Here is a 15,586-nt window from a genome sequence, read left to right as displayed (position 1 = left end):
TAAAAAAAAACATTACAGTAAAAGACACACTGCCATTAATCCCCCTCAGAATACTCCCCTCACTTCAAACACACTTATCCCATCATTCTTGCCACTTTCTGAAGCAGTTTTGGAAGTCCTCTTTCGTGAGTCTTTAGTTGCACTGTCATGGCTGCCTCGATGTCCTGAATCATTTTGACTTTGGGGAAGAGCCAGAAGTCACACGGTGCCAGATCCGGTGAATAAGGTGGATGAGGACACACCGTAATGTTTTTATTGGACAGAAATTGCTGTATTAGAAGCAATGTGTGACACGGAGCACTGTCATGAAGTAAAGACACTCAAAAAAAGAGGGCTTCCAGAACTGCTTCAGAAAGTGGCAAGAACGATGGGATAAGTGTGTTCAAGGTGAAGGGGAGTATTTTGAGGGGGGTTAATAGCAATGTGTTCTTTACTGTAATAAATTTTATTTAAACATTCACTGTATTTTTTTTATCACACCTTGTAAGTGCCTGTTTTTGGAACGGCACAATAATTAAGGATGTAAAGGCATAAATGAGGCTAAAGGTTACCAAGCAACAGGTACTCGTTTTGGCAGAAGACATGTCAACACTCACAGAACGGGGAGGGCACAGACCTGAGATCTAAGACTTGGCTTGCGACGACGCCGGGCTGGGTGGACTTTCCTTCAGGCAGATCGTACAGAAAGAGCTTACAGTCACAGACAACCGCATAAGCCCGCTGCCACCCTTTCTTCACCCCGGTAGGCTTTGGGACCTACAGATAAACAGTGACCACATTTCACCGGGCCAGGGAGGCCGAGGCACTTGGAGACTTCCTGGAGGGGTCCCTGCACCCACCATCTGCTTCCAGCCGCTGCATGCTGGCCCGCTTCTCCACGGACACCTCCCCCACGCCCCCACCAGCTGGTGGCCAGAGCCCCATCTCCACGTCGGACAGAAGGTGATGCGGGGACGACAGGTGTGCTCACACCAGACCTGGAGCATCTCGGAATGCGGCAGCTCAACAGGTGCTCAGGGCTGTCCGGCAGTGTCTTCCAACAGCACGTGACTTTGGGACCCCGTCTTTAAGCGCTCAGCCCAGGAGGCAGGAAGAGGGGCCCTGATTCTGAGCGTGTTTCTGTGGGGTCCTTGGGACCTGGGCCTGACCTCGATTTCCAGGAGGGGAGGCCTCCTGGGACGGCACAAAGGTCATCACCCCGACACCAGGGGAGGTGACGGAGATGCGCACCCTCGGGGTCCTACCTTCACATAGCCCTTGTAGGCCGTCCCTATGCCCCGCTGCACGTCAACGCCGAGAGGCCGCTTGGACTGCTCAGGAGGGATGGGGCACACCTGGGGAGCGCTGTCTTTGCAGGAGACGTGGCAGGCAAACGAGCACACTGGAGGAGTGAAGCAGCACCGTGTCAGGAGGCCACTTGGTATCACGCACGTGTCCCAAGAAATGGTACAGATACCCAGTAAACAGTTTCTGAGCTCCGTTCCCACAAAAGCTCAGGGGCTTTGGCGCGGAGTGACTTTTCACCACGCCCACAGCAGCATGTCAGGGCATGAGGACTCCTGACATGAAAAAGTGATCACAAAGCTCTATTGCTTGTTCTCCCAGGAAACCCCAGACCTCATTCCACACAGTTAAGTCTCAAAACCACCTGGCAGGAAACAACCTGCAGGTCTGAGGCAGGGCGATGGTTTTGAGGACATACAGGGGTCCTGGCAGCCAATCAAAAGGCTCGCCGAATCTGGGTAACGCAGGAAGACCGCTGCTGTCTCGTAAAATGAAGATGGCACAAAGCCCCGCCCACGGACCCAGGCTGCGGAGCGTGCTCAGGGTCCACTCCAGCCCCAGGGCCATTGCTTGGCATCGTGTGACCTTGGCTGGTTGCACGGCACGGGTCATGTTGCCAGATGTGAGCACAACACGGTAAGAGCCAACTGTGTCCATGACCGGGAATGGCGATTTTCTCCAGAGGACTTGACACTGCACCGTTTTAAAGTCTTCTACACTCTGCTTTTGCTAATTTTCCAGAATGACTGTGTAGGTTATGTTTTATGATCAACAACCATCAGCAGATGACCTGGGTCACCGCGTAGCAGCACATGTCCCATTACGGCAAAGATTCAGGATTCGACTCACAACCTTCACTGAGAATTTACTGCCCTCAGTTCACTCACAGCTGGGCTTCACTTCAGCCTTATCTGCCTCTGTAATAGCTGCTTCCCCGGAGGTGGCAGGTGCCCTGGGGACACGTCCCACCTCTGGCCACGCGGCAAGCAGGCAACACTCACCCTCGCAGGCGTAGCCCTGCCGGATGAGCCCGACCATCAGGGAGGTGCAGTGGCTGCACTGAGTGGGGCTGGAGAAGGACTTGATGCTGAACTGGTGAGCTTTGGGCTGCAGGAAGAACATCGACAAGGTGAAGCGTGAACAGAACAGGTGGGTTGATCCACATGTGATCAGACCTGTAAACAACTTGGGCGGGATCTGAAAAGCTGCAAATGCGCCATTTCACTGGGAGGCGCGCGGGCCCCTAGCAGGGCTAACCAGACTGATGTTAACCCCCCACGGAGCCTGAGCCAGGAGCGGCAACACGCTGCCTTCAGAGCAGGCCTGCTGCCCCAAAGGCAAGGTCGGCTGGCCTGGGGCAGCAGCAGCACGGCTGACGCTTGTTCTGGTGGCAGCTCCCCGCCTGGGGCCAGCCTGGGGCCACATTTTGGGGAGAAGGGGGGGGTGTCCCACCCAGAGCAGCCCTTCTGTGTGAGACCAAGAGACATGCAAGAAACGAGCAGCAGCGCTATTCCTACTAGCAGGAGCGGAAAGGCCTGCTGTCCCTGGCTGGGAGAAGGGACACATGGTGATGTGACCAAGCACGACAGGAAAAGGGAAGCTGCATGGAGAGGCGGGCTGTGCGGGGCGAGGACAGTGTGTCTATAAGGCTCCAATGCGGCAAAAGGAAAGGACTTACTGTTCGGGACAGAAGTACAGCGGAACCATTTGTAAGAAGCAAGGGAGGGACCCACACAATCCAGGGTGCTGTCTACCTGATCTCTGACTCTACGAGAATCAAAGTCCGAAAGCCAAACCACTAATGAGTCTCAAAACAGAATCAAGTTTCTTGTTTCTCATTGGCATGGCTGTCTATGGTTGAAACCCTAAAAGAGGCCATGTCTACTTAAAGAAAGCATCTAAGTACATAAGGCCACATGCCAGCGAGGCTTCAAACTGAGGGCCGTGTCCCAGCCGGAACGCCATGGTCTGTGTGGAAGCTGCGTGCATGGCCCTCCAAGTACACGGATGAAAAAGACATTCCAAAGTGCACAGCCAGCGCGGTTCCATTTATGCCGGGGGAAATCCCTCCCACAAACCATGTGGTTCTCTAAGGTTCTGAGTGTAGACAGACAGATGGAAATAAACTTGGAGAAAGAACTTACTAGATACAGAGCAGTTATCGCTGGCAAAGGGAATATGATCTGGGGAATGAAGAAGGGGGCTGAGGGGATGGAACTCTGAAATTTTTCAATTAAAATGCATTCATGGTCTTGATTTCAAGGAGGAAAGCACAGGGTCCTGACCTTCTGGACCACATGCTATTCAGAATAAAGCATTAAGAGAACACAGGCTTACCTACTGTGCCTACAAAATTAAATGTCTGTCCTCTGACACCAAGGTCATTTTCTAAATTGAGAAGGTGCCCCAGGCGAAGAAGCAAGGCCTACCTTTGGTCCAGCAAGAGCGAGGGCCTGCGAGGTGGGCAGCGGCCCGGCGGGCGGCCTCTGCGGGGCCCGAGCCATGTCCTGGGAGGCAAGCAGACAGGTGAGCACCGTCCGAGCTCAGCTGCTCTCACGGCAGACCCTGCCTGGGATCGCTTCTCTCACAAACTGATCAATAATGAACAGTTCTGCATTTTTAATTCACTACATTGTTGGGACAGCTGTCAAAGCCGATGTGCTGACAGTGACTCTGACATGCAAGTCGGGCTCGAGCCGGGAGCTGCGAGGCAGGACCTGCAGCAGCGGCTTTGGCCTTGGCCTCAGGCTCGGCCTCAGAGCAGCTCCTGCTCAAGGACAGTGGACACCATGGGTGAGGGGGAGCAGAGCAAGGCTTGCAGTGCCACTGGGCACCCACTTACTTCCTGCTGTTCTGTGCCTGTGGCCACAGAAGTTGACGGGGACACTTCTGGCTTCGGAGCTTGTGTCTCTTGCTCACTAGCTGAGCTGGTCTGTGGGAAAAGACAAAGAAATAGTGAATGGACTTATACTGCAGAATTCTGACTCTATTATAATTACGTGTTCTTTATTTAAAAGCGCGCTGCACGAGGGATCTGAGGTCTCAGTACAGGTTCCTACCCCGGACGCCCTGTCGTCACAGGCCTCGCTCACCGCTTCCTGCCTTCCCTGTGACCACTGCCCTTGGCATTCTTCGGCTGGAGTGGTAACCACTGGGCAGGTGGAATCTGACAAGTGACAGTCACCATCCGCCCTCGGCTCCAGCTGCAGCCCTCACCATCCATCCCCCCACCCTCTGACGTCCTTCAGAAGTGGTTTCATCTGTACCCGGCAGCCTTAAATAAGGCAGCCAAATGCTTCTCAACTTCATTTCAGGGATCAAGCAGAAATCCTAACATCAACAGAGGTCTGTGGGCCTATGACCAGAAGAATTTCCCTGAAAGCTTATGACACTGGAAAACAATGTCTTTGTTCTAACGACTCAAGATTCCCAAGTTAATTTCACAATTCGAAATTGAAGCTAAAGCTTTGAGGCTAAAGCTGCATTCTAAAACCACTTACAAATGACCTCATCTTAATGAGTGTTCCCGACACGACTCTTTTCGTCAGAGGCTGTCACTGTTTACACAGACACACGCGTACCACCTGTGTGTGTGTCGTAAGCGCTAGCACCGGGAAAGAGCACGCTGGGACCCAGAAGAAGATGGGGGGTACCTATGAGAGCCGTTTCCATGGACCTGGCGCTCCACACGGAAATCCCAGTGACCCAAGTCAGACACTTCCCAGCAGGAGCGATTAACTAGGCTGCTGTGGGAGAGCCTGGCTCAGACGGGCAGGGAGCGCGTCCACACAGCATGCACCACCATACACGGCAGTCCTGGATTCATAGACGCTCACAAGGTAAGGCTGGATCAAGTCGCTAATTACCAAAGCTACGAATGTTAAGCGAATCTCTCCCATGGATGAGGCACGTTACATGAGTTAGAGTCCCATCTTTAGATAAATGAAGAGCAAAGGAACATTAAGTCATTTAATTTTAGCCAAGTAACAGCCCCACTCGTTTCATTTAGTTGGTTAATTGATCAGAAGGATGCAGATTAAGAGGAGGCATTCACACTTAGAGGGCTGCCCCAGCGACACAAGGGAGACGAGGAACGCCAGCATCGGCGGTGACTTACTTCTTCCCAAGAGGCTAGCAGAGAGGACGTGGAGGAGGAGACAGAGTCCTTGGTTGTGACAGACAGAAGGAACAACACCATCACTTCCCACCCAATAAAAGCTTGCGTGAAAACAGATTCCATTATGGTGGCAAACCATTTCTAGTACTAAACAGCATGTTTAATGTGGGGAAGTGGAACAGAAGCTTCCAAGACGATTCTCAGGTCTGGAAACTCCTCCTAACAGACCCAGACTCTAACCAAAGATTTTTTTCCCCCATCAATAAATATCCTTTCTACTTAAAACACGGATGAATTCAAGAGGGACTCAAATTAAACATTAAAATGGCGGGCCTGCTGACTACAGAGTAAGGTACACAGGTTACAACGTCCGCCTCCATGCTGAAGTGCTCTATGGCTGTCCCGTGATGGGGGGGCTCAAGCTGGGAGGCAGCTGCCAGAGAGGTGGCTGCTCTGTCCACCAAGTTGACAGAAAAGCCACTGCTTTTGGCCACCGCCACCCCGCTGACAGCCCGCCTTTGGCTCTTGGCCTCTGTGCTCATCCCCACCATAATGGCGTCTGGCTCTGCAGGGATGGGAAAGGCACGCAGCTTGTGGAGCAACAGGCTGTTGAAAGGCCCAGCATGCATCTAACAGTTAAATATATTTACTGCTTAAAAACTGAGGACTCTAGGGAAAAGGCAATGTGATAAAAACCCACACTGACAGGTGAATGTAACAGGTGTGTGCCCACAATGGCATGAGCAAGCCTGCTCGCCTCATCTAGGCTGCTGGTGGACACACATCCAACAGTCACCTGCTGACTGCCACTGGGGCCCTTTCCAGGGGCGAGGTCTGGCTGACCCCACCTCGACCCAGTGATCAAGCTCAGTATCACCAACCCTGGGCAAACTGGCCTCCACGCGGAGACGTACGTGTCCATCTCCGGTACAGAATTCATGCCAAAATATTTACCCCACATCCAAACAGGAGGAAACATCCAACCAATCCAGAGGTCAGAACATTCTATAAGACTACTGGTCTTGACATTACAAAGGAAGGCAGAGGGGCAGGGGCGCTGTTCCCGACTAAGGGAGACAGAAGACGTGACACCTAGGTGGGGTTCACTGGCCCTGGCTGGTTCCTGAACGAGGCCAGCAGCACCCACATCTCCCACACGGCAACGACCCTGGTTAGGTGGGAGGACGCCCTGCATCTCAGGAAATCAATTCTGAAGTATTCTGGGATCACTGACGCCTACAACTCACTTTCCAACAGTTCAGGGGATAAGTCTGAGTGTACGTGGGGAAGGAAGGAGGGAGGGAGAGAGAGGGAGGGAGAAAGGGGGGAGAGGGAGAGAGAGGAAACAAGTGTGGCAGAATGGCAGGTGCAACACGTGTGTGTTCGCTGCACTAGTCTTTCAGCTTTCTTGCAGGCTTAAATTTTTCTCAATAAAAAGTTGCAAAGCCAACAAAATACCTCACAGAAGTCCTATTAATGAGATTTGCTCTCATTATTTTTACTTTCCGGCTTGCTTCAAGGGGTTGCTAGTAAGGGTCCATCCCATCCCTCCTGTTTTGGGAAAAGAGAGGAAGTCTGTCGGGCCTCCACGGGAGGCCATGAAGAACATGCAGCGTGAAAAGGGGGGAAGTGGGGTGCACTCTGCACTCAACAGCTGCTTCCTAAGCAGACAGCCCTCTGCCCTGTGTGACAGGCTGCCGAAGCACTGTCACGTGGGTCAGTCCCTGAGCAGGCGCAGGAGGCACTAGCTCCAAGGGCAGGACGGCCCGGGGCCTGGGTCCCAACTTCTTACACACCCCTCTCTTCACCCGTCCCCGAGACCGAGCTGTGCAGCCATAAAGAAGTCACCGAAATGCTAACATGGCTGACTCCTTCATTTGCTGCACTGTGAGAGTCTGTATTTAAAAAACTGCCTGAAATACTCACTACAGGCAGAGGCCAGCGTAGATTTTTTTCCCTGAAGATACTGAACACTTTCTAATCAACTTCCCCTTAATTCGAGGAAGCTTCTCTGGGAACATTTAAATAACTTACAAGTCTCCAAACCAGACACTTAACACCCGGTAACGACAGGGTCAGTGAGTTGGCACGCTAGAGGCAGTGCCAGGTGAGCGTTACTGTGGGATGGAGGCACCACAGGCAGTCACACCCTGTTACACTCTTTCTTAGCATTATTTAAAAGTAGAGACTTACTCTAAATGTCAGATCGTGTGCCAGAGGTGCAGTGTTGAAATATTCAAATATAGAATCCTGGAAATCTGGAAGCTTGAGTCCTGGAAGAAAGAAGGAAGCCCCAGTCAAGATAATGATTTACGCTTAGACGGGAAGACTCAGTGTCACCAAGATGTCAGCTCTCCCTGAGTCAGCTGATAGAGCTGGTATGACAGCACTAGAAATACTATTAGATTTTCCCAGAGCTGGACAAGAGAGCTGAAAAGTTCACTTGGGAGAGTAAACAAGGGAGACTATCTTCCTCTTAAAAAAAAAAAAAAAAGGTGGGGGAGGGGCAGTGATTTACTAGGTATTCAATTAAATGGATCCACAACAGGGTTTTGTCTATGAACAAGGAACAGGGTAGAAAATCCAGAAACAGACCTAGGTGCCTACGGTAATCTCATATATGATAAGAGTCAAATGCCATCAGCAGGGAGAGGAAGCTTTTAACAACTGGTATTGAACAAATAACTAGCCAAAAGAAAAAGATAAATCTGGATCTATTCCCCAAACTACACTTTAAACTTTCCAAACATCAGAGTAAATTCCAAATGAATCAGTAAACTAAATTTTAAAAAATGAAAGCATACATGTATTGGAAGAAAACATGGGTGAATTACTTGAACAACTGGGGACTTGGGAATATTTCCCTATGACTTAAAAAAGGGAAAAACTGATAAATTTGACACACACAAAATTAAAAACCATTATGCTTAGCAAAAACCCCCACAAAAAACAAAAAAAAACCATAAGCAAAGTAAAATGATAAAAGCCAACAAAGGAAAAATATTTGCAACAAAAGGCTCTCATCCTCAATTACACAAAGCTTTAGAAAATTAAGACTTAACCTGAATTTTAAAAAATGGGCAAAAGATATAAGTGTATGAATCACAGAAATAGCAACAGTTCTTCAACACAGGGCAAGACGCTCAGTCTTGCTCGTAAGGAAGACGCAAACAAAGCCTGTTTCGACGCTGCTCCTCACCTATTCAGTGTGTGGAATCAGACTTCGCGGGCGAGGCTGGGGTGGGACCCTGGCCTGCACGGTGGGGGACATAAGTGGACCAGCCTCGGGAGCAGAGTCCAGCAGTATCTAGCAGAAGTGTAATTCCACTTCTGGAAATCTACCCCAAACACTGACAGAAACGGAGCTATTACATGCACTTGGCTACACACGCAGCACATTTTCTGACAGCAAGAACAGGAGCAGCCTGCTGCCCACCCACCGAGTGGCACAGCCCACAGGGGTGCTGGTGCGGCCGTGAGGGACCCGGGTCACCTCACGTACTGTGGCCTCGTCCACTCGCAGAATGCAGCACATGAGGAGGGTCTGGTGTCTACCTGCACATACATGGATTTTCAAGATGAAGCCAATGAAGGGTCCACCAAACACTGTGGGGAACTTTGGGGATGGGGTCATTGAACGTACTGTTCCCTGTTTTAGAATTTTGGCTTTGAAATGACGTAGTGCTTTCTTTATATAACTAAAAACTATTAAACCTAACAGAAATTAAATCTAAAATAAAACCATTTCACTAAAAAAAGGCTTGTATTTGAAAAATACAGACGCTTATGATTTTAATTTACCGGTATCTGCTCTAAATTTTTCTTCAATCTTCTTCTTCAAAATCTCCATTTCTTCTAACAATTCTCTATTTTTGGCTTCTGAATCCTTTAGTTTGCTACAAGAAGAAATAAATGGCTGTAAGTGCACAGAGAAGAGGTTCAGAGTGTCCAGGACAGGGGCTGATCTCCAGTGCCCGGGAAAGTGCCGAAACAGGACAGGGGCCCACAAACGCTGCTGGACACACTCACGCACCCACTCGTGGTGCGGGTCAGCCTCGCCACTTAGTACCTTCCCAAGAGTACAGATATTTCGGCATTGTAAACATATGTGGATTTTAAAAATCATGGCTTAGGAAAGTGTTATCTCATGAAGCCCAGTGGGGTTTCTGACAGTCCTCATCTCCTTCTAGATGGTCTTCTGTCCTCTGAGGACACATGGCCCCGATTACTCAGCCATCAGACCTGTGAACGCCCTTCCCATAATGGGAATATGGTGGGCTGCACCAAGAGCGCTGCCTCTGCTGCCTAAGCGTGGCGGTGTCATGGTCCCTCCGCTTTCGCAGAGGGTACAGAGTGAAGCCAGGCTGCGACAGTTAATGTGTGGCAGCGTGGAGCAGGCCAGTCAGGGCTACGAGTGGGGTCTGTACTGACTTGATGGGTGACACGGGCGAACAACTGCACTTTCCTGCACCTGTCCCATCATCTGGACGTGGGGTCAGTGTGTGTGCCAGCTGCAGTGACAGCTTGGGGGAGGGAAGTCACACAGACGCCCACTCCCCACTGGAGCCAGATGGCAGGACAAGTACCTTTCAAAGGAGAGATTTGTGTCCTTGACCTTCCTCAGCTCCTCCTGGACGAGCTGTTTGGCCCGGATTTCGGCCTCAAGGGCGGACTGCAGCTCCAGCCGTGCCGACATGTCCAGCTTCTGACTCCGGCGAACTTTCCAAAGCGGATCCTGCAGACATTGGTTCAAACATGGAAATACATTCGTAAGCTGTTTGTTTAACGAAATTAATTATCACAAGTAAGTAATTCCTCTTTGTCTAACCTCAAGCTTTTATCATATTTAAATATTAACTCTTGGATATTATCAAAGTCCACTTGGCCCAATTTTAACTTTGATATTTTTATGGCTTTAATTCTTTCTTAGGGGTCTAAAGAATAAAATTTACTTTTTTATTTTTTAAAGGAATAAAATGGATCCTAGAGTATAATTTCTATATGGGTCCACTAGACTCTTACAAACCTAAGCTGTATTATGGGATCATAGTTATCTTATTTTCCTTTTATCTTGAAACATTTGCCTATTTCATCATCCTAGGAATTATGTCATTACTCATCAATTATTCTTACCCTTGATAAAAGACTAAAATAATAAGAAAAAGGGAGAATGATGGAATGTTCTAGAAGATGAAGCAACAGTGAAACAGAATAGTTTGATTATAGCATTCTTCCCTTTTCTTACTGAATGGCCAACGTAGTTCACTGACTTTCAAGGTGCATAAAGACATCTGGAGATAACAATTTTTTCAAAGTTTTCATTCACCCCAGTTGAGAGTTTTTCATTTTCCATCCATAACAGTGAAGACAAGAAAACTAACTGAGGGACACTTTTCACAATTAACAATCAGGAGCAGGTGTGGAGGGACAGAGGTGTGTTATTCAAGGATGATGGGAAATCGGTTGAAGGAGAGAAACCTCAGCGAGTCTCCAGGTGACCACATCCTAGACAAACTCCTCCAGAATTAGTGAGTGAACACTACACTTCTAAGGACAAAAAGGATGTATGATTTCATCCAATTAGTCCTTCAATAATCAGAACTATTTACACAGTATTTGCAACAATCTCAAACATCCCACTTTGCTAAAAGGACCCGTGACAGTATTCTTCTGTCTTTTGAGGTTTGTGCACAAAATTTATTCAATGCAGTTCGTAAGTGCCAGTGTGGGAAGAAAAAAGTTGAAAGAAATTTACTAATCATTCTAATTGGTGTTTATAAATCTAAAATCTGAAAATGAAAATGTTTTCCAATTATGGAAGAAGCATGGTCGTAATCTTTTCTTTAATAAAATTATGAGTGGTTACTGTTTTCAGAGCAGGAAGGGAGGGAATGATAAGCGAGAAACTATCAGACACACGCGTGAAGCTGGCATCCCTGTTACAAGATCGATGAGTCCTGGGTTCTCGTGTGACGGGTAAGCAGTGAACGACATCTGAAGGTGCTGCCCGTTTGGGGTAAATATACCTTCAAGCCAGGAAAATGTGAGATAAAAATTTGGGTTTATTAAGTTTAAGTTCTAGCTAGAATTTTAATAAACTCGTTTCCCTGTACCTTTATTCTTACTTCTACACATTATTCACAAAATAACTAACATATACTTAAGTAGATTGGACCCAGAAAAATGGACACCAGAAGGAGGAACACATGTGGCCGCCGCCCAGGAACTGGGCTGAGGTGACACTCCATGCAGCCTCGAGCTCACCTGGCTGGCTGGAGGGTCACGTGGTGAAACAAACCCGAGGGCAGAACCCCGTCCTGCTAATTTAAGGTCTGCCCAAGCCTGGTACTCAGCAGCCATTCGCTAGTGAATGAAACGCACCGAGTCTGACCTCCCGGTAACTGACTAGATGCAGGCGTTCCTCCAACTGGGTTAGCTTTTCCACCGGAGTCACGTGTGGAACTTAGCCACATTCATGTTAAAAATAAAGCCACTAACGAATCCCCCAGCAATGGAAGCGTGGACTTTCAGACAAAACCCACCAGTGTTCTTGATCCCAGGCTGGAGCTCCTCAAGGCCTCCAGCTCTTCAGTCATCTTAGAAGCAAGAGCTTGAAGATAGCCCCGGGCATCCTTCTCATCGCTGACCCTGCAGACGGAACAGGGTCTGTGAGGGCCAGGGGCCAAAGAGGACAAATGCATACCTCCTCCCTCAGGGCAGAGTGACACCGGGTGGTCACCGGTGAGAAGCAAATGCCTCTATGGCTGAGGCCGGTCCCCGCCCACTGTGGTCTCCTCGTCCTTATGCTTTGTGGAGGCTGTGCCCCGGTGTCCCCGAGAGCGTGTGGGGCCACACACAGCCTGACCCACACCTTCGGTGGATTAGTGGTGCTGGTTTTCCACTTTAAGTCCAGTGATGAGCACTGGACAGAACTGCTGCCCCAGACAGAGCAGTTCGGGGACAGCAGAGAGACCTATACCGAGACCTCAGAGAAGAAGCATGAGGTGTGGGACAGCCGGAGAGGCAGAGTGGGAGCTGGGAGTCCCCGGGATGGCCGCGCACGCACCACTGAATGATCTCTGCGATCTGTGCCTCCCAGTGGGCCGCCGCCTCCTTCCTGGCCGCCAGGCCCTGCAGCTCATCCTCTAGGTGTCTGTTCTGCGCTGTGAGTTTGTCCACAAAGGAGCAAAGCTGAAATTAACCAAGAGCGCCGCACATGTGTTATTTGGCACGCTTTAAATGGCACGTCGGCATTCGTAAAACTACACGATCTCTTGAAGATTTTGAGTTTTCTTTCATCATTATGAGTTTTTGCCAACTAAATTCAGGACATGAACTTTCTGACTGTATGCAACTCAAGTCATATTTCAACCCAAATCAGCATAAACGTGAGAGGAGTCAGTGATGTCAGGTAATGCGCAGCTTTTAACCACACGAAAACATCCCATTTAAAAGATCAAACATACTACTTGATTTAAAAATGAAAATATTTAAAATACCAAACTTCCAACACTCAAGAACGAAGAAAATTACAGCTTCCCCAAAGTGATAGCTCAGATCTTTTAAATTACCCTCTCATTTTCAGCAGTTACTTTCTTGTTTTCCTCAAGCAGCATTGCTCTTTCTCGTTCATATTTATCTTTTATTGTACCGACTGCCTCCTCCATTTCATTATGCCTGAGAAGGGAAAGGGGAGAAGTTCTAGAAGTTCCTACGTGGTCAATGAGCCTTCCCGTCCACGGCCTGGGCTGCGGAGTGCGTGGGAACTTACCGTTCTCGCTTGGACTTTTCTAATTTATCTTTTAACATTAAGATCTCTTTCTGCAGGGCCAGCTGGTGGCTTTCGGAGTCGTGTACCTCCTTTTTCACATTTTTTACTTCCAGCACATGGGAGGCCTCACGTCTGACCAATTCCTCTTCATAAAACAAGACTTTCTTCTCAAGTTCCGATTTTATTTTGGAAATCTCCTGCTGATGTTCTAAGGTGGCACCTGGTCCTCGGCCTCCTTGCTTTACCTGAAGATGAAGGTTCAACTAAATTCCAAACCTCTGTGCCCTCCCTCGTGGGTCGTGCTGCCTGTCACCCCTGCCACATGCACGCGCTTATAAACGCCGCGTCCTGTGCTCCCCCAATGACACGCGGCAGAGCTGAGCTCAATCATACGGCCCTCCCAACACCTGCAAGGCAGAGTGGGGGGTGGAGTAGCTTCCCTGCAGAAGGGACGTGCCTAGAGCTGCCTGGGGCCCCAGAGGCTCTGTCTCACTCTGGTAAGAAGGGTCCCCAAGCTCTCCCCACACTCTCCACCCTGTAACAACATCCTTCTGAGGGCTGACTACGTGTCAGGCACCATTCCAGTAACAGGGTCACAGCAAGGTCTCTGCTCTCGTGAGGCAGAAGGGGAAAGACTGGCAACAAACCAGAAAATAAGCGACAATAACACAAGGCAATGTGATAAAGCATGGAGGGTGGGGACACAATTGGCTGGACCAGGTGGCAGCAAAGACGATGGAGAAACAGACACCTTGGGGATATGTGCTGGGGGGGAAGGGAGGCGGCGCATTCTCCGATGGGCCAGGTGTGGGGGCTGAGGGGGAGAGAAGAGCCTTTGCCTCCATTTCACAGACGAGGAGCCTGTGGCTCAGGAGCTGGAGCACCCGAGGTGGCACTAAGCCATCAAAGAGCCCTACCTCCCCCTCGCCTGTGCTGTCTCCGCCATAGCTCTCGCCCCTTGCCCCACGCCGCCGTCTGGCCTTGCACGACCAGCCTGTCTCTTCCACGTCAGCAGCGGCACATGGGCTTTAAGGAATTTCTCACAAGGGAACTCCACTGAGTTTAGAAACCCAGGTGTACAGAAGGCATTAGGTGTTAGTTTACTAGGGCTTACTATAAACCGACGGAAACTTGCACCCAAAGAGAGATGAATGGACTTGGTTTTTAAAAGTAAAACGCTTGTAAAGGTGGGTTCCCGTCCCACCATCTGGCTGGAGCTGCCTGGTGACGACTGCCCGACAAGCACAAGGCTCGAGACGACTTGCACGGGGACAGTTATAAAGCACAGCCGCCAACGGCGGCAGGCGGTGAGGCCGCCGGGCTGTACCTTGAGGGCCTCCAGCTCGCTCTCCACCTGCTTGGAGAAGCTCTCGCTGTGCTCGCGCAGCGTGCGCTCCTTGGAAGCGTCGGCGACGGCATCCTCGAGCTGAGCTTCGAGCTGCAAAAGGAGAACACCGCTGCCTGTCGGTGAGGCCTGCCCAAAGGCGGCTCAGCAGACAGACAGACAGACTCCAGCAAGAGCCAGAGCTCTACTTCTTCGCGCTTCCTCAGATGTTACAAGATAAGGGCGAAGGAGTGCATTCAGGGCTTGACTGGAATGGCTGCTTAGTAACAAAACCAGTTTATTCTCATTTAAATCAATAATTTGACACTCAATTTCAGGAAAAGATACTGATTTGTGAAAACAAGTGTATCTTGTGAGACACATATCCCTTTTTTAAATGGGAAATTTCAAACATACGCAGAAGCAGAGGGAGCAGCGTCCACAGAGCGCAACTCGGGCCAGCACACATGTGTACACAGCCTCCCGAACGACCCAGAGCAGACCCCCGACAGCGCCTCACTCATCCAGAACCGGAACAGCCACGCTCAACCAGGAGTCTTGCTCACCGAGTTACAGCTGGCTGCAACTGCCAACGCCTCTGGGCTGCAGAGCGAGCTGTCTAAGAAAGCACACAGGCTTTCTGAGGACAAGTGACAAAGAGCCTCAAACGTGAGAGGAAGAAAGGCATGGACCCAGCCTTCCAATCCACAGGGCTTACCAATTAATTTCAACCGAATTTTACACTAAGGGTTGCTTAAAATAGGTCACCTGTTAACAGAACATTGGTACTATGCAGGGCAGGGGTTCTCAAGGAGGGTCCTGAGAGCCTTTCCGGGGTCCACAAGGCCCTTCCTTTTCTAATCAGCCATCCGAAGGAGCTGAGTTTTCTTCATGTACGTTACCCCAAACAGCCAGTTATTTTAAAGAGCTACAACAATGCCACTCTTCTCACTACATTTTTTTGAGAAAATAGTTACTTTTCATAAAAACATGTCACTTATGTTAACACGTAACGGGGTTAATTGTTATACTGAATGGAGTCTCAGTTTTCATTTCTAACAGGACAAATATGAAGAGCCACAACTACACA

The 15,586-nt window shown here is 49.6% G+C and overlaps 1 protein-coding gene across 2 annotated transcripts in view; it reads right to left on the bottom strand.

Moving 5' to 3' along the window:
* Positions 1-15,586, bottom strand: part of CDC42BPB (CDC42 binding protein kinase beta) — a 104,327-nt gene that overhangs the window by 13,944 nt on the left and 74,797 nt on the right. Inside the window, exons 14-27 of one of the 2 annotated variants that reach the window (XM_019639297.1) lie at positions 14,500-14,610; positions 13,173-13,417; positions 12,973-13,078; positions 12,468-12,592; positions 11,944-12,049; positions 9,988-10,136; positions 9,203-9,297; positions 7,595-7,674; positions 5,402-5,449; positions 4,127-4,216; positions 3,714-3,791; positions 2,286-2,391; positions 1,245-1,381; positions 617-756 (exon numbers count right to left, since the gene is read on the bottom strand). In XM_019639297.1, the coding sequence (XP_019494842.1) occupies positions 617-756; positions 1,245-1,381; positions 2,286-2,391; positions 3,714-3,791; positions 4,127-4,216; positions 5,402-5,449; positions 7,595-7,674; positions 9,203-9,297; positions 9,988-10,136; positions 11,944-12,049; positions 12,468-12,592; positions 12,973-13,078; positions 13,173-13,417; positions 14,500-14,610 (1,616 nt within the window). The remainder of the gene's footprint in view (positions 1-616; positions 757-1,244; positions 1,382-2,285; positions 2,392-3,713; positions 3,792-4,126; positions 4,217-5,401; positions 5,450-7,594; positions 7,675-9,202; positions 9,298-9,987; positions 10,137-11,943; positions 12,050-12,467; positions 12,593-12,972; positions 13,079-13,172; positions 13,418-14,499; positions 14,611-15,586) is intronic. The other variant, XM_019639298.1, reaches the window with a different exon arrangement.

Source organism: Hipposideros armiger, unplaced genomic scaffold (assembly GCF_001890085.2).
Source record: "Hipposideros armiger isolate ML-2016 unplaced genomic scaffold, ASM189008v1 scaffold_43, whole genome shotgun sequence".
In the NCBI taxonomy this organism is placed as follows: domain Eukaryota; kingdom Metazoa; phylum Chordata; class Mammalia; order Chiroptera; family Hipposideridae; genus Hipposideros; species Hipposideros armiger.
This window is presented reverse-complemented; position numbering and strand designations above follow the sequence as displayed.